General features: G+C 43.1%; 1 protein-coding gene across 2 annotated transcripts in view; it reads left to right on the forward strand.

Annotated features, from left to right (window-relative positions):
- LOC111155008 (interleukin 20 receptor subunit beta) overlaps positions 1-24,471 on the forward strand; it is a 36,550-nt gene that overhangs the window by 5,025 nt on the left and 7,054 nt on the right. For both annotated transcript variants that reach the window (XM_022515000.1, XM_022515001.1), the window contains exons 2-5: positions 12,205-12,331; positions 14,029-14,219; positions 18,799-18,923; positions 20,655-20,805. In XM_022515000.1, coding sequence (XP_022370708.1) covers positions 12,205-12,331; positions 14,029-14,219; positions 18,799-18,923; positions 20,655-20,805 — 594 coding nt within the window. The remainder of the gene's footprint in view (positions 1-12,204; positions 12,332-14,028; positions 14,220-18,798; positions 18,924-20,654; positions 20,806-24,471) is intronic.

Raw genomic sequence — 24,471 nt, forward strand, 5'->3', positions numbered from 1 at the left:
AGCTGGGTGAAGGATATGTAGAAACTGTGTGTGTACTGTCTGCAGTTTTTTCTGTAAATCTAAGATTATTCAACAAATAAAAATTCTATTAATAAAAATAACATGAAAGGGGCGCCTGAGTGGCTCAGTGGGTTAAAGCCTGTGCCTTTGGCTCAGGTCATGATCTCAGGGTCCTGGGATTGAGCCCCGCATCGGGCTCTCTGCTCAGTGGGGACCCTGCCTCCCTCTCTCTCTGCCTGCCTTTCTGCCTACTTGTGATCTCTCTCTCTCTCTCTGTTAAATAAATAAATAAAATCTTTAAAAAATATATAAAATGAAAAAAGAGAGTGAGGAGTGGGAATAAGTAAAAAGTACACAAGAACCAATCTGAAGGGGCACCTGGGTGGCTCAGTCAGTTAAGCATCTGCCTTCAGTTCAGGTCATGATCCCAGAGTCCAGGGTCGAGCCTGGCATCAGGCTCCCTGCTCAGTGGGGAGTCTGCTTCTCCCTCTCCCTCTGCCACTCCCCCTTCTTGTGTGTTCTCTCTGTCCAATAAATAAATAAAATCTTAAAAAAAAAAAAAAAACAATTTGAAAGAGCTCCCAATGGCCAAAGCTGGAATAATTTGAGTAACAAAGTAACAATAGAATAAAATAAATATTCATGACCCCATACTAATGTAAGTAGTTAAATGAATGAATGAATGAATAGTAGAGAAGGAACAGCTCTTCCTTACAGAATTCCAATTAATAAACAGTAAATCATGGTGAATTAGAACATCAGAGCAATAATTGTTACAAATAATAGCCACTAGTAAGTACTAAAACTAATGGGTAAAAGTTTGAGAAAGAGAATAGTCATATAGTATCAAAGTATGTCCTCTAAGTTATTTATTAATTATAAAGGGAGAAATGATAACTTTTATAGTAAAGATACCACCTTAACCAAGTGACCAAGGTTAACATCACCCATAAGACACTTAAATCATGAACTCCCTGTGAATACATGCCAAAAATGTATTACCTCAGTCAAATTATGGGAAAACATCAGATAAACTCAAATTGAGGAATATTCTACAAAACAACTGACAAGTACTCTTTTAAAATTAACATATAATGTATTATTTGTTTCAGGGGTACAGACCTGTGATTCATCAATCTTATATCATGTGCCTTCCCCAACGTCCATCACCAAATTACCCCATTCCCCCACCCACCTCCCTCCAGCAACCCTGTTTGTTTCCTATGATTAAGAGTCTCCTATGGTTTGTCTCTCTCTCTCTCTGGTTTCATCTTGTTTCACTTTTTGCTCTCTTCTCCTATGATCCTCTGCCTTGTTTCTCAAATCCCACATATCAGTGAGATCATGTGATAATTGTCTTTCTCTGATTGACTTATTTCTCTTAGTATAATACCCTCTAGTTCCATCCATGTCATTGCAAATGACAAGATTTCATTTTTGATGGCTGTGTAATATTCCATTGTGTGTATGTGTACGCACACACACACATGTACTTACCACATTTAAAAAAATATTTTATTTATCTATAGGACAGAGAGAGCTCAAGCAGGGGGAGCAGCAGGCAGAGGCAGAACAGACTCCCCACTGATCATGGAGCCCAATGCGGGACTCAATTCCAGGACCCCGGGATCATGACCTGAGCTGAAGGCAGATGCTTAACTGACTGAGCCACCCAAGCATCCCTACCACATCTTCTTTATCCATTCATCTGTTGATGGACATCTGGGCTCTTTCCATAGTTTGGCTATTTTGGACATTGCTATTATAAACATTGTGGTGCACGTGCCCCATGACATCACTACATTTGTATCTTTGGGATAAATACAAATTTATAGGGTAGCTCTACTTTCAACTTACTGTTTTCCGGAGTGATTGGCTATACCAGCTTGCATTCCCACCAACAGTATAGGAGTGTTCCCCATTCTCTACATCCTTGCCAACATCTGTTGTTTCCTGACTTGTTAGTTTTAGCCACTCTGACTGGAATGAGCGGCTATCTCATTGTGGTTTTGATTTGTATTTCCCTGATGCTGAGTGATGTTGAGTACTTTTTCATGTGTCTGTTGGCCATTTGGATGTCTTCTTTGCAGAAATGTCTGTTCATGTCTTCTGCCTGTTTCTTGATTGGATTTTTTGTTCCTTGGGTGTTGAGTTTGGTAAGTTCTTTATAGATTTAGGGTACTAGCCCATTGTCTGATATGTCATTTGCAAATATCTTCTCCATTCTGTTGGTTGTATTTTGGTTTTGTTGACTGTTTCCTTTGCTGTGCAAAAGCTTTTATATTGATGAAGTCCCAATAGTTCATTTTTGCCCTTGCTTCCCTTGCCTTTGGCGATGTTCCTAGGAAGACGTTGCTGCAGCTGAGGTCAAGAGGTTGGTGCCTGTGTTCTCCTCAAGGATTTTGATGGATTCCTGTTCTCACATTGAAGTTTTTCAACCATTTTGAGTCTATTTTTGTGTGTGATATAAGAAAATGGTCCAGTTTCATTCTTCTGCATGTGGCTGTCCAATTTTCCCAACACCATTTGTTGAAGAGACTGTCTTTATTCCATTGGACATTCTTTCCTGCTTTGTCGAAGATTAGTTGACCATATTGTTGAGGGCCTATTTCTGGGCTCTCTATTCTGTCCCATTGATCTATGTGTCTGTTTTTGTGCCGGTACCATAGTGTCTTGATGATGACAGCTTTGTAATCAAGCTTGAAGTCTGGAATTGTGATGCTGCCAACTTCGGCTTTCTTTTTCAATATTCCTCTTCTATTCAGGGTCTTTTCTGGTTTCATACAAATTTTAGGATAATTTGTTCCATTTCTGTGAAAAAAGTCGAAGGTATTTTGATAGAGATTGCATTAAATATGTAGATTGCTCTAGGTAGCATAGACCTCTTAACAATATTTGTCTTCCAGTCCATGAGCATGGAACATTTTTCCATTTCTTTGTGTCTTCTTCAATTTCTTTCATGAGTACTTTATAGTTTTCTGAGTACAGATCCTTTGCCTCTTTAGTTAAGTTTATTCATAGGTATCTTATAGTTTTGGGTGCAATTGTAAATGGGATCAACTCCTTAATTTCTCTTTCTTCTGTCTTGTTGTTGGTTTATAGAAACACAACGGATTTCTGTGCATTGATTTTATATCCTGACACTTTACTGAATTACTGTATGAGTTCTAGTAGTTTTGGAGTGGAATATTTTGGGTTTTCCACATGCCATCTGCAAAGATTTGCTGTGGGTTTTTCATAGATGGCTTTTGTGATATTGAGGTATGTACACTATGAAGAGTTTTAATCAAGAAAGGATACTGTACTTAGATTTTTTTTTTAAGATTTTATTTATTTATTTGTCAGAGAGAGAGAGGGAGAGAGAGCAAGCACAGGCAGACAGAATGGCAGGCAGAGGCAGAGGGAGAAGCAGGCTCCCTGATGAGCAAGGAGCCCGATGTGGGACTCGATCCCAGGACGCTGGGATCATGACCTGAGCCGAAGGCAGCTGCCCAACCAACTGAGCCACCCAGGCGTCCCTGTACTTAGATGTTTTTACTGAATCAGTTGAGAGGATCATTTGGTTCTTATACTTTCTTTTATTTATGTGGTGTATTGCATTGATTGATTTGCAGATGTTGAACCAAACTTGCAGCCCAGGAATAAATCTCACTTGGTTGTGGTGAATAATCCTCTTAATGTACTGTTGAATCCTATTGACTAGTATCTTGGTGAGAATTTTTGTATCCATGTTCATCAGGGATATTGGTTTGTAATTCTCCTTTTTGGTGGGGTCTTTATCGGGTTTTGGGATCAAGGTAATGCGCCTCATAAAATGAGTTTGGAAGATTTCCTTCTATTTCTTTCTTTCTTTCTTTCTTTCTTTTTTTTTTTGGAACACTTTCAGGAGAATAGGTATTAATTCTTCTTTAAATGTTTGGTAAAATTCCCCTGGGAAGCCATCTGGCCATGGGCTCTTGTTTGTTGGAAGATTTTTGATTACTGTTTCAATTTCATTCCCGGTTATGGTCTCTTCAGGTTTTCTATTTCTTTGTGGTTCAGTTTGGTAGTCTATAGTTCTAGGAATGCAACAATTTCTCCCAGATTGTCTAGTTTGTTGGCATATAGTTGCTCATAATATGTTCTTACAATTGTTTGTATTTCTTTGGTGTTGGTTGTGATCTCTTTCATTCATGATTTTATTTATTTGAGGTCTTTCTCTTTTCTTTCTGATAAGTCTGGTTTATCAATCTTATTAATTCTTTCAAAGAACCAGCTCTTCATTGTTCTTTTTTTGTTGTTGTTGTTTTGTTTATTTCTTCTACTGTTCTTTTGGTTTCTATTTCAATGATTTCCGCTCTAAATTATTTCTCTTCTACTGGGGTTAGGCTTTATTTGCCTTTCTTTCCCAGATCCTTTATGTGTAGCATTAGGTTGTGTATTTGAGACCTGCTTTTGAGTCTCCAAACCCAGCAGATTCCTGTGGCCTGCTTCTACACCCCTACCCCTCCTCCCAGGGGAGGAAAGGGGGTCTTGCCAGTTCTGCCACAGACCAGGGTTTATGGCAACCATGAATTGAGAGCCCACTCCTGGGCTCACTCTTTGCAGCTGGCTTCCCCAGTCTGATGCCTGGGAGCTCTGCCACTCAGGCATCCCTGGTCTTTCTGTGACCCAGAGGATCACTCCCTGCTTAGCCACCTGAGTGATGTCCCTCACTGGAGCAAACTTCTGAAAGTTCCGATTTCATGCTCCACTGGTCTCTCACTTGCTGGTCCCCAGCTGATAGAGGTTCCCTCCTCCTGCTGTCTGGCTTCCCAAATATCACCTCAGATTCACTTCTGTGCACCTCCTACCTTGCAGAAAGTGGTCGCTTTTCTATTTGTAGAGTTGCAGCAATTCTTTTCTTCCATCTCTGGTTGAGTTCGCAGGTGTTCAGAATAATATGATAGCTTTCTCCCTGAATTCCCTTTAACCAGATGAAATTTAGGTCTCCTGCTCCTCCACCATCTTGGTCTCCTCTCCCTGAGTAGTACCTTTAAAGGTGAGGTCGTAAAGACAAAGACTGAAAACAGTTTGGAGGAGACTAAATGCAGGATCCTGGATTGGTTCCTGGGAAAAAGGAAGGATATTAGGAGAAGAACTGGTCACATTTAAATAAAAACTGAAGCTTCATTAATGATATTGTACTAATGCTAATATCTTAATTTTCATAATTATATTATGGTTATATACATATGGAAGACTGAATTAGAGGGTATATGGGAGCTCTCTCACCTCCTGTAATCTGTGATGAAGTCGACATTAAATAGAGAGAATGTTCTGTTTTTTAACTCAGAATTTGTCAATCATTTTTAATAGTTATTTTTTTATAAGAAGAAAAAGGAATTTCAGGACAGGCAGTAGTCCCTTTTAAAATTTATTCACAAAGACCCATTAACCGCACAGTTGCTGTCAGCTGCCTGTTCTAAACAGTAGTCTTTTTATTGAAACACAAATAAACTTTTCTGTAATATTTTATGGAATATAAAGAGACTTTAATTGTTTGACTTGTTTAACTTGGCAATGTTAGTTTTTATTAATAAAACGCGCATGGGCATTTTAAATTAAAAAAAAAAAAAGGAGTTGAAATCAAGAGAGTCTTAGCCAAGGGAGAGCTGACAGTCTTTTGGCAGCTCTTCTCTCTGTCGGAAATTATTTTTTCTAAGATTTATTTATTTGAGAGAGAGAGAGAGAGAGAGAGAGCACATGAGTGAGTGGGGGAGGGGCAGAGGGAGAGAATTTTTCACGTGGACTACCTGTTTAGCAGGGAGCCCATCAGGAATTCTCAATGCCACGACCCTGAGATCATGACCCTAGCTGAACCAAGAGCCAGATGCCTAACCGACTGAGCCACCTAGGTGCACCTAAGTCTGAAATTATTTTAAAACAAAACTTAACAGGACTGCCTGGGTGGCTTAGTCTGTTAAGCACTGGACTCTTGATTTGGGCTCAGGTCATGATCTTAGTGTCCTGGGATCAAGCCCTGAGTCAGGCTCCACCCTCAGTGTGGAGTCTGCTTGAGATTCTCCCTCTCCCTCTGCCTCTGCCACTCCCCCTGTGCACGCTCTCTCTCTCTCTCTCTCTCTCTCTCAGCTCTCTGCTCAGCAGGGAGCCTGCTTCCTCCTCTCTCTCTCTCTCTGCCTGCCTCTCTGCCTCTTGTGATCTCTCTCTGTCAAATAAATAAATAAAATCTTAAAAAAAATAAATAAAATCTGAGAACCTATTCTGGATGCAGTGAGAGAGAGATGGGAAGATAGAAAAGAAAGTAGGAGAAATTTGAAGCATGAAAGGGACTCAATCAGCCATTGTTGACTTTAAAGATGGAGGATGGGGGCCTTTAGCAAGAATGTAGGTGGCCTCTGGTAGCTGGAATGGTAAAGAAACAGATTCTCCCCTGGAGCTTCTAGAAGAAATGCAGTCCTGCCAACTCACAGGCCCCTGGAGATCTGTGTCAGACTTCTGACCTATAGAACTGTAACATAATAAATCTGTGTTGTTTTATAAGATGCTTAATTTGTGGTAATTTGTTACAACAGCAAAAGAACACTTAATAGGCTGCAAGAGAGAGAGAGAGATCAGCATTGTGAATGAAGCTCTATGTAAAATATGTTGCTTAGTTTTGCCCACGCTGAATCTTAATAGTCATGTCACGGTCACCAGGCTCAAGTCTCTATTGGAAACATCACCAAAGAGGCTCCACCCAGCGATCTTTCTGAAGATACTTTAGTCAGACTGCTAGAATGAGAACAATACAATGTTCTATAGAAACAAAAGCATAAATGTTTAAAAGGAACCAGAAGATTATATAGAGGGTTCCAGCATCTCTCTCGAACTCTGGTGAGAACCCTCATCCAATGTGGCTAGATGTATAATTCTTTGAGATTTTGTACCCTCCTCACTGTGGCTAGTCTGTCTTTCCTGTTCACACTTCAAGTTTACTATTCTCTTTCCCCTTGGCTATACATACAGTCGAGCCTTGAACGACACACTGATCCTGGTATAGTAAAAAATCCAATAAAAAAAACCTTTTTTTTAGATTAAAAAAAAAAGATTTTTATTTATTTATTTTAGAGAGAGAGATCACTAGGAAAGGTAGGAGCAGAGAGAGAAAGAGAGAGAGAGAGAAGCAGACTACCTGCTGAGCACAGAGCCTGATTTGGCGCTTGATCTCACCAACCAGAGTGGGAACCTAAGTGGGAATCAAGAGTCAGATGCTTAACCAATGAACCACCCAGGCACCCTCCCATAGAACTTTCAACTTTTCTAAGACAATTATTAATAGGCTGCTATTGACCAGAAGTCTTACCAAATGTTATCATAAACATTTGATTAACACGTATTTTGTATGCTATATGTATTATATCCTCTATTCTTATAATGAAGTAAGCTAGAAAAGAAAATGTCATTAAGAAAGTCATGAGGTGGGGCGCCTGGGTGGCTCAGTTGGTTGAGCATTTGCCTTCGGCTCGGGTCGTGATCTTGGGGTCCTGGGATTGGGCCCTGCCTCCGGTTCCCTGCTCATTGGGGAGCCTGCTTCTCCCTCTCCCTCTGCCTGCCACTCCCCCTGCTTGTGCTCGCTCTCTCTTTCTCTCTGTGTCAAATAAGTAAATAAAATCTTAAAAAAAAGAAAAGAAAAGAAAAGAAAATCATGAGGTAATATGATGAGTGCTGTGAAGTGTGTTAGCCTGACGATTCACAGACCTGTACCCCTGAGGCTAATAATACATTATATGTTAATAAAAAATGTTTAAAAAATAAATGTTCTCTTTGGGAAAAAAATTCATGAGGTAATAATTACTGTACTGTATTTATCAAAAGAGATCTGTGTATAAGTGGACCTGCATAGTTCAATCCCGCGTTGTTGAAGGATCAACTGTATTCTTTGTTTTTTCATTTGCACATTTACATCAGGTAGAGTCTTTATTAACTGGTTTCTTCAGAGACTTGACTTCAATACATGTTGCTCCTGGCTGATTGATGACACTTCTTGTTAATGAGTATGCTGTGGATAAGAGAGTTTTCTTTTTCCCTCTGTAATTGTGTTCTCAAGTCTGAAGTCAGCGTTTTGTAACAGTGGGAGAGGATTTTTTAACCCTTTGAAGGTGGAAAGAGTCCCTTTGCGCTTGAGTTCCCATCTCATAGAGTCATTTCCTATTTTCTATTTAGTGTCCTAGCAGAAAATGAATCTTCCTCATGTAGTGCCATGATACTTTCTAGGTAATTCTATTAAATGTTGCCTGGCATCTGTAGCTCATGGGCATTACTGTCTTTCAATCTCATACCCAATATACATGTGCTACATAAACATGGGCAAAACAAAGATGAAATTTGGAATACACTATAGGAATAGCCCAAGGATATTAAAGATGCTGCCTTTAGGGCTCAGAAAGAAGCAGCAGTTTTCTTTTTCTTTTTAAAAAAAAATTTAATTAATTTATTTAAGAGAGAGAAATTGAGAGAAAACACCTGTTCATGTACTTTTTTGCCATTTGTATGTGCTCTTCAGTGAAACGTCTTTTCATATCTTTTGCCCATTTTTTAATTATTATTTGCTTTATACTATTGAATTTTGAGAGTTCTTTATATGTTCTAGACATGAGTCCTTTGTGAGATATGTAGCTTGCAAAGATTTTCTCCCATTTTGTAACCTGTCTTCTCATTCTCTTAATAGGTTCTTTTGCAGAACAAAGGGTTTTAGTTTTGATGATGTTAAATTATAAATTTTTCCTTTTATGAATTTACTTTTGGTATCAGCTCTTTGCTTAGTCCTGAAGATTTCCTTCCTTCCTTCCTTCCTTCCTTCCTTCTTTCCTTCCTTCCTCCCTCACTCCCTTTCTCTCTCTCTCTCTCTTTCTTTCTTTCTTAAGATTTTATTCATTTATTTGACAGAGAGAGACACAGCAAGAGAGGGAATACAAGCAGGGGGAGTGGGAGAAGGAAAAGCAGACTCCCCTCCGAGCAGGGAGCCTGATTCGGGGCTCAATCCCAGGGCCCTGGGCTGAAGGCAGACGCTTAATGACTGAGCCACCCAGGCACCCCAGCCCTGAAGATTTTCTTACTGTTTTTTGTTAAAAGTTTTAGAGTTTCACATTTACATAAAGTCTATGATCCATTTTGAGTTCATTTTTAAATAAGGTATGAAATTTAGGCTGGGATTTATTATAATTATTATTTGTCTTACAGATGTCCCATTGCTCTACTATTGTTTGTTGAAAAGGCTATCCTTCTTCTACTGAATTACTTTTGTGCCTTTGCCAAAAATCAGTTGAGAATATTTGTGTGGGTTTATTTCTGGGAACTCTATTGTGAGTCATCGATATAAGTGTCTTTTTTTTTTTTTTTTTTTTTTTTTTGCCCAATACCATACAGTCTCAATTACTTAAGTCTTGAAATTGGGTAGATTTATTCCTTTCATTTTATTATTTTTCAAAATTGTCTTAGTTATGCTAGTTCCTTTACCTTTTCTTATGTATTTTGGAAAAAACCTGTCTATATCTACAAAAACCCTTGATGGGTTTTGATAGGAATTACATTAAACCTGTATAGCAATTTGGGGGAGTTACCATTTTAATTATGTTGAATTATCCCATCCATCAACACAGTGTGTCTCTCCATTTACTTAGATTTTCTTTGAAATCTTTCACCAACATTGTGGTGTTTTCTCCATACAAATCCTAGATATGTTTTGCTATGCTTATACCTAAGTATTTCATTCTTTTTTTAGTGATTTTCAATAGTATTTCTAGCTTTGGTGTATAAGTGTTCATTACTAATATGTAGAAGTACAATTTTTTTGTTTATCTTGGATCCTATGAATTTGCTGAACTCACTTATTAGTTTTAGGAAGTTTTTGTCTTTTTTTTTTGTAGATTACGTGGGGATTCCTCCTTCCCTTCCTTCCTTCCTTCCTTCCATCCTACTTTCCTTCCTTCCTTCCTTCCTTCCAGCTTTTATTTTTTTTAAGTATTTTCAACACCCAGTGTGGGTGTGTTGTGTGGGCTCAAACTCACAATCCTGAGATCCAGAGTTGCATGATCTACTGATTGAGCCCGCCAGGTGTCCCAATTCCATGGGATTTTCTATATAGCCTATCATGTTACCTGCAAACAGGAGGAATTTCATTACTTCATTTCCAATCTGTAATGCCTTTTACATCTTTTGTTTGCCTTATGGCAGTTGCTATAACATTCAGTACTATGTTGAATAAAAGTGGTTGAGGGTGAACATCCTTACCTTGTTCCTGATTTTAGGGGGAAAGCATTTAGTCTTTCACCATTAAGTGTGATACTAGCTGTAGGTTTTTTGTAGATGGCCTTTATCAAATTGAGATAACTCCCTGCAGTTCTTAACTGGAAAAGAGATGTTTTCTTTTTTACATCACAAATGAGTGTTAGATTTTATAAGTACCTTTTCTGTGTCAATTGATATGACTGTATTCTTTAGTTTATTGATATGGTGGATTACATTAATTGACTTTCAAATGTTGAACTAACCTTGCATACCTGGAATAAATCCCACTTGGTCATGGTGTATGATCTTTTTTATACATTACCAAATTTGTATTGCTGGTGTTTTGTTGATGACTTTTGCATCTAAGTGCATGAGATATGTTGTTCTGTTGGGTTTTATTTTTGTTTTTAAAAATACATACTGTCTTTGTCTGATTATGGTTTCAGGGTAATACTGACTTTATAAAATGAGGTGGAAAGTTTTTCTTTTCTATGTTTATTTTTTGAAGAGGTTGTATAAAATTGGCGTTTATTTATTTATTTTTAATAATTGGTGCATTCTCCAGTGAAACCCTCTAGGCCTGGAGATTCCATTTTTGAGAGTTTAAAAATTACTAATTATAATTGTATATTTACATAGCTATATAATACCCATATATCTGACTAGAGAAATGTGTTATACAACACATATACTTTGCCAGAGGAAGGATGTTAGAGAGGACCATGCCCCACCCTCCTGTGCCATTCCACTGCAGCTGGCTCTTCTTCTTTTCATCCCTTAGGTGATTGTAAAGTTGAGTGGGGATGGCAGGAAGCCACCCTGTGGGTACCCCAGGTGTTTCCTTGCAGGGTAGGCTGTGGATGCTGAGAGTAAGATGGAGGTAGATCACCAGGGTCCTACATCAGAGAATCAAGGGCATTAGGCGGGATGTCCCCAGGAGCCCCCATCCCCTCGTGGTCACAGGGCTTGATAACGAACAACAGGTGCCAATCTGGAGACAGGCACAGAGATGAAAAGGCCCGGGTGAGTGCCCCCGTTTTTCCCACACTCTTATCGATGTTATCGCTACAGTTGTAACAGCAAAGGAAGGCAGGTGTTAGGCATTAAAAGAGAAGTTTGTAAAAGTGGGAGGAGAAAGACCATAGCAGAAAATCCAGGCTACACCCTAGGATGCATGCAAGGATGGACCCCAGGACTGCCCACCTCCTTAGGAGGGCAGGTTCACTTTTACAGTTCTCTTTGATACTGCATGAAAACTGTAGACCACTCTGGGGCACACTCAGGGCAGACCACATACACCTGTGTGAGGAGATGCCTGGGGCCCAGCTGGCTTAGGGTCCTGCGGTCTGCTGGGGGTGGTGCCCTTCTGGATTGGACTCCTTCCACAGAAGACCTGAGCCTGCACTTCCCAGCTGGCAGCTGATGCTCCATTTGGCTTCTTGGGGAATGTGAAGGGATGTGTTTTGGTACCTGAGGATGGTAATAGCAGGAGAAGGAGGTAATGAGAAAGTGGCAGGAGACTGCATGGCTTTGGTCACATGGATAGCAAGTGGCAGAGTCAAGGCCTGCATCTAGGTGGGTCTGACATAAAAGTTTAAATAATGTGCTTCAGTTTTCTCATTTGTACAATGGGGAAACCAATGGTCCTTACCTCCCAGTGTGATCATGAAGATTAAATGAGATAATCATGTAATAATCTAACACATGGCCTAGATAGAACATAGTAAGTACTCATAATATTAGTCATTATTATTATTGATGTTAATATGCCATTAATCACCAAAGGCAGAATTATAATGATGATAGCAAAAATTTAGCATCAACACAAGTGTGATAAAATTATAATTGTTTCTGATTCATTAACATGTGAGGCCTTTTATTAGAAACTGATTTGAAGCTGTGTCATTCCTATGATATGAGCCCACATGTCAGCCTGTCTAAATGCTTCAATCCCAGATGGAGTGGCCGTCCTGCCTGCCCCTCAGAACCTCTCTGTACACTCAACCAACATGAAGCATCTCTTGATGTGGAGCCCAGTGGTTGTGCCTGGAGAAATAATACACTATTTTGTCGAGTACCAGGGGTAAGTCTTTTTGCTTCTAACTTTTCTCCCTTTAAAGAATAGTTGATTCCTGGAGGTACAGTCCTCATTGCAGAGCTCAAGGGGACTTTGTGAGGCCAGGGACAGGTTATTTCCCATGATCTGCCTCCTCTGTCTGCATGGGCATTGAGACAGTTGAAGAAGCAAGGAAAGCCGTCCTGTGGATTTGACACTGAACTGTCTGGGAATGTAAGTGTGTATAAACACATTTTGGTACAGGTTCTTTTCAACAGTGAGCCAACCGTCTAATCCTAAAGAAAATGTTACGAGTTTGACTCTGACTTTAGGTGGATAAATCACTGGAGATGCAGATCCTTTGGAGGTGGGGGGAGACCAGTTTTCCTGAATCAGAGCATGCCTGTAGGAACCAAAATAAATCATGACCTTAAAGGTCAGCTGGACCTGGGTCTAAGCAGGCTCTGCTCTTTTCTAGGTGTCCAGGCTCTGAGAGCTGTTGAGGAGGGACAGGGACACAGAAGGTGCTCAATCTGTTTCATGAACAGTAAATACAAACTGAGCACTTATGTGTGTAGATGTTCCTCTGGGCTCAGGGGTAGAGTAGACAAGGTTCTTAGCTATAGGAAGCTTACATTTAAAAGAGAAGACAGACAGTAAAAAGGGAAAGAAATAAATACATGAGGTCTGCACTCTTCAGTGTGGCAGCACTAGACACAGCTATTTAAATTCAAATTAATTAAAATTACATTAAAGTGTCTGTTTCTCAGTCATACTAGTCACATTTCAAGTTCTTGATAGCCACGTGTGGCTAGTGATACCATAGTGAACAACTGTAATATAGAACATGTTCTGTTGGGCAGCCCTGTTCTAAGTGGCTTCAGATAGTATTCTGTGCCAGAGGAAACTAAAGGCTGATGAGATAGAGGGTCGACACTGAGGCTCCTTTTAATCAGGTGGTCAGGTGTGATGAGCACTGGGTGTTATACTGAACTAGTGAATCATTGAACATTATATCAAAATCAAATGACGTACTATACCTTGGGTAATTGAATTTAAATTAAAAAAATTAGGTGGTCAGGGAAGGTCTTTCTGAGGAGCTGATGTTTTAGCTGGTGTCTGAAGGATAGGAGGAGCCAACCAATGTGCAACAGCAGGGGTGGAACATTTGACAAGTGAACAGGCCATTAAAGTTCCTAAGGGAACAAGAGCTCGGCATGTGGGAGGAATGGCAAGGAGGCCATGGAGAGGGAATATCGTGTTTAGGGGAAGAGTGAGAGAGAAGGCCAGAGAGTCTTACAGTCCACAAGAAAGAGTCTGTATTCCATTCTGAGTGCTTTGGAACTCAAACTTTTGGAGAGAAATGTCACTGTCTGTTGAGTGATGAATGGTTTGAAGAATGGCAGGAGTCAAAGCTGGAAGATCAGTGAGGAGACTACAACAGGGCCAGGGATGACAGCAGCTGAGACTGAGGGGGTGCTGCAGAGTGGAGAAGCCAGGACAGACTGGGGTTTTCACCTACATTCCCTTGTTCAGTATTAAAAGGACTAAGAAGGAATGGATGGTTGTTGAGGGAAGAAAGTGGAGGAACTGGAGTGTGGAGCAAATGCTTGTTTCGCTGACTCATAAAAAGTGGGTGAATGAGTGAGGCAGTTACTTGCACCTGTCACTGAGCCTGGGTAAAAGGGACTGGTGTGACGCTGTGCCCTCCTTTCCTTGGCCAGAGAGTATGAGAGCCTGTACATGAGTCACATCTGGATCCCCAGCAGCTGGGGCTCACCCACTGAAGATCCTGAATGTGACATCACTGATGACATCACTGCTACTGTGCCATACAACCTCCGTGTCAGGGCCAGCCTCGGCTCACAGACCTCAGCCTGGAGCACCCTGCAGCATCCTTTTAACCGAAACTCAAGTAAGCTGCTTCTCTTTTTTCTCCCCCACCCCCACTGGCCTCACCTTCAGGAATCAAATTCACTGAGACTTTCAGGATTCTTCTTAGCGTCAAACTGGCTTTGCAAACCCAGTGTACCATAAACACACACAATCCTAACTGGTCCATTTAAAAAATTACCAGCTGCTTCCCACATGCCCTCTCATTTTGAAAAAGACTTTGGAAGTCAACCCTGACTCTCTCTGTTGGGGTCTGCAGGTGGTGGGGAACGTGGAAGGAAAGCTGTTCTGAGGTGGGGAGGTGGAGCTAGGACTGCTTCTTCCTACCTCAATAGTACCTCGATAAATCTTACATTGCCTCCCATCTGGTGCCTCATTAACCTCATATTTGTTGCCTGTGTGAGCAGCTTCTTTGTGCAATAGGATCTATACCTTTATTAGACTCATCAGAAACAGTCACTGGGAAATAAATAACTTTTCTACAGTAATAGTACCTGGAAAATGATTGAGGAAAAAAGTATGGGAAGAATCCATGGGAAGAATTTGGCGTGGCCAAATTTAGCAGAGTGCAAGCAATGGTCAGTGTGTAAAAAGGTGTGTTTGGGGAAGAGCAGGAGTAAGGGCTAGTCCCATGGTGAAGGGCTTTGACATGAAACTTGTTGAAATCAGTAGAGGGTAGTCATGGAAAAAGAGAGGGTTTAGGCCCTCTGGTCTGTCTTCTGCACCGATCACTCTGAATGCTGTGTGGAAAGTGAACTGAAGTAGGACAAGTCTGCAAGGCAGAGGAAGAGTGAGGAGGGCATTTTCATTCCAGCTGAGCCAAGACTGGTCTTGATCCTGGAAGTGAGGGACAGGACAAGAAGGAGAGGACACATTTGAGAAACATGGCTGAGTCAGAAAGGACAGAGCTTGGGAACAAGTTTTGGGAGATGGAGTGGGGAGAGAAAATGATGGTGTCTAGCTTCTAGTTGTGGTCGGTGAGAATGTCATCCAAGACAGAGAACCCAGGAGGAATAGGAGACACTCCTGGCTTTGGGCTCTTTGTGATCGAGACTCCTACAAGGTAGCATGCTGCAGATGTCTGTTTGGCAGCTGGAAATCAGGCCCTGGGGCTCAGACATGCCAAGATCAGGTACAACACTAAATTAATAGCTAAAGGCTTGGGAGCATGTGAGATTGTCCAAGGACAAGTTATGAGGACAAAGAGAACTCAGGACAGAATCCTGGGAAAACTCAGGGTTTAAAAAGTGAATGGAGGGAGGGGCACCCATTGGTGGCCCAGCAAGTAGTGTCATGGAGGGGAGAGAGATTGCTGATAGGCCTGAAGGAGGGCCCTGAACGGGTCTTTGGGAAAATGACTTCATGGAATACTAGGGGGACGGTGGTGAGGCTGCTAGGTGGAATATTGAGTGGAGAGGGGAAGGGGCAAGGCAGGTCCTCTTCCAAGACAGGTACAGACAAAAATGTGACCAGGTTGGAGTTCTGGGAAAGGCAAGGGAGAGGCCTTTGATGATCTCTGTTTTCTTGATGCAGCTGAAGGTCTTCTGCTGTGAGTGAGGACAAAGGAAGGTTTGGGACAGCATCTATAGTAATAGGGTAAGTCAAAGTTTACTGAACACTGTATAAGATTGGGTAGAAACCAGGAAGATTCAGAAGGTTAGGGAGCCCAAGCTGGAAGGGGCTGAGTAAGGTGAAGACAGATTTGAAGGGGAAGTTGATCCCCTGGAGTCAGACAGGTATGATCCAAATCCCAGCTCAGCCACTTGATAGCTGACTCCCTGCCTCCTCAGGGAAGACCCTCGCTGGGTGGTTGCAGGCACTATAAAAGGTGAAATGTGTAACTGTTCAGGGCAGTGCTGTCCTATCATAGCTCTCAGCTATTGGTAAGTGTTCTCTTATTATTGCCCAAGGGATGCTTGGAACCGAGAGCCAGAAAGCAGAGGAGGGAAGAGGTGGGGGCAGTAGTGGGACCACCAGAATGGGATACCAATGGGAATTTTGGTGCCAAATGTGGGTTTCTCTGCCCGGGCTTCTTTCCCCAGGCACTGAGAGGGTAGAGTGGAAGCAGTGGGATCCCAGTGTGAGGCACCGGGGGAGGCTGGGGAGCAGCAGCAGCTCCCAGCACCACCTGTCTCCAGCTCCAGGGAGCCTGGGGCTCCAGCCCAGACCACTGCTGGGAATAGGCAGTCATTGTTGGAAAGGAAGGTACAGGTCAGATGGAGATAAAGTGCTTATAAAACTACATGGGCAGGGCGTGTGCTTGAGAAGACCAGTATAAACAGGAAGGGGTCTTACTGCAGGAAAAGCTGAGGAACAGGAAGGAGCCTCTGCACCTGCACCAGAAGGTAGAAGATACTCTGTGGGATCCTGGCGCAGACAGAGTTAGCTACGGAGTGAGGATGGAGTTGCGACTCCTAAAAGGGCATTGCATCTGTTCTTTTGTCTGTGAAAAAGGCCACCCCAACTTCTCCACAGGCATGTGAAAAATCTTGTTTTAAGGCTCTTCTGAAAAGGCTCTCCTCCTCTTCAGGGGAAGCCTTGTTGAGAGCAGAGTTTCCTCACCTTGGTTACACATCCCAGGCACAGCAGAGTCTAGAACCACCTGTCTGGGGCGCATCCCCAGGGATTCTATTGTAAATGATCCATGTGCATTCTATGACTGGGAGTTTGCAAATTTCCTGAGATGGTTCTCATGGATAGCTGGCTTTGAGATCTGCTCCTATGGAGGCTAAATTCCCCATGTAGCCGAGTCTAGAAATGTGGAAAGACATGGGCTCAAATTCTGACCATTCACTGTGTGACTCTGGGCAAGTCACATAACTTCTCTGAGGCTGAGTTCCATCATGTGAACAACAGGAATAGTGTATGCCTTCCCAAGCTTGCAGGAACAGAGGTTCCTGCCCTAACAGTGTCAAAATTTTCCTCTGAACTGGAATGACTTTAGGCCATTTTCTTTAATTCTATTCTCAATACATTTGGAGCAGAGAGGATCCGGTTTTAGTCATGCTTACTTAAAACGGAAGCTTCTGACCTGGTTATGTTTGGCACAGTTGGTCCCTGACTTTTCCAGTTCTCCTGTCTCCTGTCCAGGCAGCTCTTCAAATGCCAGGAAATGCTTTGCTCTCCAAAAACTCCCTCCAGGAACTGCTTTTCCTCTGAGTATCCACTGACTCCAGCACAGGGGATTTAGCCCAGAACGCAGCCCACTGTACTTCCCAAGCCAAGGCCAACCATTGGGGTGGTCCTTCTGGTCCCGCAGTGCTTAGATCTGACAGGCAAGTATGGATCCATCCTCAGTAGCTGGGGACTGGAGGCTGCCTGAGTGTGCCCTTCTGTTCTTGGTCTGCTGATGGGAAAGAATCCACAGGGACTGCTGGTCTCCCTGTTTGGGATTCCAACAATGTGAAATAAGGGTGTTTATCTGAAGCTTTAATTTCTAGAATTGATTATTGGAATTTCTGAAGCCCTCTGACTTTCCAACATCCCCCTTAGAGATATGAAGTGAAGAATTATTGGACCAAGGATAGAATGGCCAACCCATTCTCAGGCTGTGATTTCCTAATGCTTGAGAATTATCAGCAGCCAGTATATATCACTGATCAATTTGAGCTACAGTGATACATATGTCCCTGCAGGTATGTTCATTCCTAAGGGGCGAAGAAAGGACCCAACTGTTCAGTAGAGACCTGAGCTCATGCAGGTGTTTGGCAAGCATTAAGAAATAGCATCTGCTCACTTAGATGAGTCAAGGTGAGGAACAATCTCTGCCAAAAAAGTAAAAAGAGGAGCGTGGGTTATAAAATTTTAAGACAAAAAGAGATGTTTACCTGAGTGTTCAGTCACTTTTCTTGAGTATATGTGCCTCCTGAAGAAGGAGCAGAGGACTTTATTATGGTAAAGGAGTGAGAAAAGAGAATTGTACTAAGTCTTTGTCATTAAAAAAATTTGCTCATCATTCAAAAAGCATTTACTGAACACCTGCTGAATACAAGAGAGTATTGGTATACAGTAGTCCCCCTTATTTACAGGGGATTCATTCCAAGACCCCCAGGGGATGGCTGAAATTGAGAATAGTACCAAATCCTATATATCCTATGTTTTTTTTCTTATACATACATACTTATGATAAAGTTGAATTTATAACTTAGTAACAGGAAGAGATTAATAACAATAACTAATAATAGAAGAACAGTTATAACAATGCACTATAAGAAAAGTTACATGAATGTGGTCTCCTCTCTACAAGTTATCTTACTGTGCTGTACTGGCCCTCCTCCTCCTTGTGATAATGTGAGATGGTAAAATGCCTACGGCAGGAGTCGGGGGAATGATGCAGGCACTGTGTACTGACCTTCTGATCATATATCAGAAGGAGAACCATCTGCTTCCCTCCCAATCACAGATAACTGAAACCCCAGCAAGCAAAACCTCAGATAAGGAGGATGATGGTACAGCTTCTGCGTGCTGGGAAGTTACATCCACCACCCCTGACTTCCCTACCACCCCTGCCTATTTCTACTGATGACTTGGTTCTAGTCTCTCAGGACAGAAACCAGTCCTGTCTGGAACCGGCTTTGATTCTCACCCTGTCTTACCAACAGCCATCCTCACACCACCTGTGATGGAGGTCACCAAGGACGGCTTCCACCTGGTTATTAAGCTGGAAGACCTGGGGCCCCAGTTTGAGTTCCTTGTGGCTTACTGGAGGAGGGAGCCCGGTGCCAAGGTGAGACTTCCAAACTTGGCCTTGGAGTCAGGCCTTAGGGAAGGAGTCACAGACCTCTGAGAGGTGGGTGAGGAAAGCTGTCCCCTGAAGTGCTCACTGACCAGGGGTGGGCTGAGCACAGGCAGGCCTGGGTGCAGGGTGGGAAAGGAGAGATGGGAGCACACTGACAATCCTAGAGCCTCCTATTCAGAGAATTGCCTGTGGTCCACCCCAGGCTCAGGCCAGATTTGCTGAAGTATGGGGGTTGCCTCTTTGTTCTAAACTCGAACATGGTATGATCCACAATATCTTTCAGTTCATTTCTTCTTCCTCCTCAGCCTGGCTTCTCAGCCATTCTCCCTGGCAGCTTTAGGTGCAGCAGACTAGGGTGTTCCAGATCAGCTAGATGATTTCAAAAGCATGTGAAACTGGCACAAACCTCTTGAGGGTGTGTGTCAGGTAGGGTGCAGAAGGGAGGGCGGCTAGCCAGAGCTGGCTTGTGAATAAACCGAATTATCAGCCAGCTGGCCACCCAGAATGCCTTGATGGGGCACTGCCCCAACCTCCTGTGGGATAGCTGGCTGCAGACTGGGATGTCCACACTCCTGGAGTGAATGGCCAAACAAACAGAAGGGCTAGGGCTTGAGCAGGAACTGAGGATACCAGACCCATTGGAGACCCAGTCCAAGGTGATTTGCAAAGACTACTCCTGTCAGCCCAAGGAAAATAGGCTTTATTATGAGTCTGGATAGGATGCAGTAAGAGGCTTTCATGGAATCTATGAACAGAGCAGGCCTAGGTTACCCCCTGACCTCATAAGCAGTATGCGGGGGACAAAACACGTGTCACCACCTCCTCAACAGGGACAATGGTTTGGGTAGCTTCCCCTGAAAGGTGAAATATGTAGCTGGGGCAAGCAATAACAATGGTTTCCGGTATTTACTCCTGTGGGGCCAGGGCCCAGCAGTAGGACAGGACATTGCCAGCCAGCCAGATGGAGTAGTGTGGGGGACAGATCAGGACATGGGCAGGAGGGAGCATGCAGCTCGCTTAGATTCTTGGGATGGAGCCCACTCCCCACCCTTGGTAACAGGCAGGGCCAGTGCTGAGAGAGGAGCATGTACCCTGAGTCACTGGGGCTCAGCCCAGACAAGCCTCCACAGGTTCAGATGTGGAGCACAGGCTTCCGTGGGTGGGTGGAGGTAGAGGTGAGTACAGATGGATGGACAGGTGGGTAAATGGATGAATGCGGGAGGAGACAAACCCCACTGGCCGCATTGCTACTGTGCACTGATCTCCGTGGCAGCACTGGCTACGCCAAGCCCTCAGGCTCATCAGAGCTCTGACCTTCAGGTGTTTGTGCCAATGTGACCCATCAGAGAGGACTTCCCTAACCATTCTGCTTAGTGCCTCCTCCTCATCCTACCTTGCCCCGCCATCTTTTGTTTCACAGCCCCATCACCCCCTGCCGTGTGTCACACAGGGTCTGTCTCCCCGCAGGTAAGCTCCATCAGAGCCGGGACTTTGCTTTGTTCAGTGCTGTATAGCTCAGGGCCTACAATAGAAACTGGCATGTAGGAGGTGCTTAATAAATAAATAAATAAGAGTGAATGAATGAATGAATGTACGAATGAGAGGGAACATTCTCTATGCATCCCAGAAAGGAAATACCTAGAACTTCCCTTCCTTGGCTCTTTCTGCCCTTTCCTGTCCTGCTTCCCCCAGGCGTAACTGTTTTCTGGTTTCCTCAAGGAACATGTCAAAGTGGTGAGGAGCAGGGGCATTCCAGTGCACCTGGAAACCATGGAACCAGGAGTCGCATACTGTGTGAAGGTCCGCACGTTGGTGAAGGCCATCGGGAGGCACAGCCCTTTCAGCCAGGTGGAGTGTGTCAAGGTACAAGGTACGTATGGCCTGCCTGTTTCCTGAAGACCCACACAGGCCACAACCCCTCTTAGTGGATGGTTGGCTGCCCGCTGGAGACCTTTGGTTCTGAGTTTCCCCTAGGATTCACTTACTTGCTCCCCAGCCGGGAGGGTGTCTGTGATGAAAGTGTGCTTTTCTCTAATTACCCTTGAGGCGAGAGTTCACCCTAGGGCTGGCTGGGGTCCCTTGAGCAGCTGTGTGGAATGCTTTCCTTCTGAAAGTTCCCTAGGCCTGAGGCCAGATGTTGTAAGACTGGTTTACCCTGATGGCAGTAGCCTGGGAACCAGACTGGGCTAGGGTGCCAGAGAAGCAGCCAGGGGTCTGAGAGTCAGACCTTGCAAGGGGGACTAGGTCCCCTCCTAGGTACCCCACCCCCACCTACCGCTGTATGTTACTGCTGCTTGTTGGAAGGGACTAGGTGCAAAGTCTACGGAGACCTCCTGTTTGACTTAATTTTTCTCCCTTCAATTTTTAATATTCATTTATTCATTCATTCACTCATTTATAAGATTTATTTATTTTGGAGAGAGACAGAGAGAAGGCCTGAACAGGAGGGGCAGAGGGAGAGGGAGAGAGAATCCAAAACAGACTCTGTGCTCAGAGTGGAGCCTGACACGGGGATCAATCCCAGTACCCCGAGTTCATGACCTGAGCTGAAAGCAAGAGTCAGACGTGCAACTGACTGAGCCACCCAGGTGCCCCATCCCTTGAATTTTTTATAGTCTAAGACCCCACAGTGTTCAAAAGTCCCTTGAAAAGAAACAAAACCAAACCCCATATTTCCAATGTGTTCAAATACCACTCACATTTTTGTGTATAAACTTTTCATCTTTAAGAAATTATTATTTAAAAAATTTAGTACTTTCATATGATTCAAAAAATATCTAAGATACCTGTGGAAACTCTCCTTTCTATTCTTCCCCATCTTTGCAATTCCAGCCTCTCCCCCCTTGGTATTACCTTCTTGTATATACTCCAAAAGATTTTTATCTTTTTTTAAAGATTTTATTTATTTATTTGAGAGAGAACAAGAGGGCACAAGTAGGGGGAGCTAAGAGGGAGTGGGAGAAGCGGGCTCCCCACTGAGCAGGGAGCCAGATATGGGCTCCATGCAGGGCTCAATCCGAGGACCCTGAGAGCATAATCTGAGCAGAAGGCAGGTGCTTAACTGACTGAGCCACTCAGGCACCACATCCTTCTAAAGATTTTTAAATGCATAACAGGTAAATGAGAATATTTCTATATGTATTTCCTTTCTCTTTAGCACAAATGGTAGCATATTCTATGCAACTGTTCTGGATGTTATCCTTTTTTGCTTTATATATCTTATAGATTTTTCAGTATGGATAAAGAACTTTCTCATCCTTCTTTACAACCTCATACTATATAGTTGTGTGGATGGATAACAAGTTTAACAAGTCCTTTATTGATGGGCGTTTCATTTTTCCCAATATTTTGCTCTTATAGCCAATGCTTTAATTAATTACCATGTACATGGATCATTTTGCCGGTGTATGTATATTTGAAGGATAAATTCCTGGAAGTAGAGCTGCTTGCTGGTCAGAGGCATACAGATTTGAATTTGGACTGCTGTTCCCAAATTGCTCTGCAAGGTGGAGTGATTTTTCCATCCCTGTCCATGTGTAGACACACATGGTAGTTGTGTTGCACACACACGCTGTGCTTGCTTTTTTACAAATATCACATTCATCCCATTTCCACATGGGTTTTCTGATTACTATTTTATACTACTTTTTAAGCCAAGTTTGTTAAAGAATTCAGACAACACAGAGGTGCCTGAGTGGCTTGGTCGTTAAGCATCTGCCTTGAGCTCAGGTCACCATCCTGGGGTCCTGGGATCGAGTCCCATGGTCAGGCTCCCTGTTCAGCGGAGAGCCTACTTCTCCCTCTCCCTCTGTCTGCCACTCCCTCTGCTTGTGCTCTCTCTCTGTCAAATAAAAAAATAAAATCTTTAAAAAAAAAAGAATTCAAATAACACAGAAGTATGTAAAGTGAGAGGTCCATGTTCTCCATTCTCCCCCACACCACTCAGGAGGTTTCCTCTGGCAGGTTTGACATTTAATCTTCCCATCATTGTGTGATACCAATGCTCACAGGCACAAATGGGACTGTACTGGGCTTACCATTCTGCAGCTTGCTTGTCTTCACTTAGAAGTACATTGTGAACATCCTTTCATGTTAGTATACATGGATCAACCTCATTTTTTTTTACAACCTCATTTTTTTTTTCTAAAGATTATTTATGTATTTATTTGACAGGGAGAGATCGCAAGTAGGCAGAGAGGCAGGCAGGCAGAGATAGAAAGGGAAGGAAGCAGGCTCCCTGCCGAGCAGAGAGCCAGATGTGGGACTTGATTCCTGGACCCTGAGATCATGACCTGAGCCGAAGACAGGGGCTTAACCCACTGCGCCACCCAGGCGCCCCTACAACTTCATTTTTAAAGAAGATGCATGATAAGTGAATTTATCAATGTGCCAAAATATATGTAACCATTCTCCTACTAATAGATATACTCTCTGCTTTCCAGTATTACCACTACATCGTGAACAAATTTGTGTATATCCCAATTCCTGTTTCAATAGCTGACTTCTTAAACTGCTATGCTGATATCTCATAATATGTTAAACCATCTATCTGGGGGTATTTAGATCATTTCTATGTTTTAGTTCATTTCTGCTTGCTTTTGATGATGATGTTCATTGATTGATTGATTCGTTCACTCAGTGACTACTTACTGAGCATTGACTCTGTGCCAAATGCTGGCCTAGTCACTGGGATGCAGCAGGGAAGTCCCTGGCCTCATAGGAGCTTATCCTCTAGCTGGGGAGACAGGCTACAAACCAGTAAACAAACAAGATGGTTTCACTTGGTGGTCCGTGCTATGAACAATGCACACCAGAGCACACCTGGAGGTGGAGGTCTGCCACTTTGGGTGGAGAGACAGGTTGCTTGTGAGGCTGTCGCTCTAGTCCACGTGTTGCTAGGAACTGCTTTATGCATATAATTTTTTCCTTCCTCGAAATTACTTTTTGGAAGCCACTCAGAGAAGTAAATGAAAGGGTATGGATGTTTGTTTATCTCTTGGTGTGTACTGCCAAAGTATTGTCCAAAAGCACTGAAACGGAGTATAGGGTCCCCACCACCTATGTGATGTCACCATCTTCTGCGGCCTCCTGGGCTGTGCCGCCCTTCACATGGTGGGTGAGCTGTCTGACCTGGGGGACTACAGGAGTTGTTCTACATTACATAGAGCAGAGAGACGGGAACATAACCTGTCACCCCTTCTGCATCTCCAGATGCTCACACTTGACACTTTCTGATACTTTGACTTAATTAGTAGTCTGACCCTGGGTTTTGGAGCCAGCGTGACCTGTGTGACCTTGGGGAAACATAATGATAACAGGGGCTCCATATATCGCAGTTACAACGTGACTGGTGTCTGAAGTCAGGATTTTCCTCCACAACGTGAATCAATGCCAAGAGCAAATTGTGAAACACATTTTGTTTTCATTTACCACCCAGCTCCCTTCTGGGCTGTTCTCTTCCGGCACCTCCCCTTCATCCTGCCGGGGTCCTGGCACTCTGCCTTCCTCCCGGCAGCTGCGCCAAGGTACGTGCTAA

Source organism: Enhydra lutris, unplaced genomic scaffold (assembly GCF_002288905.1).
Source record: "Enhydra lutris kenyoni isolate GAN:26980312 unplaced genomic scaffold, ASM228890v2 scaffoldscaffold39, whole genome shotgun sequence".
NCBI classification, from domain to species: Eukaryota; Metazoa; Chordata; class Mammalia; order Carnivora; family Mustelidae; genus Enhydra; species Enhydra lutris.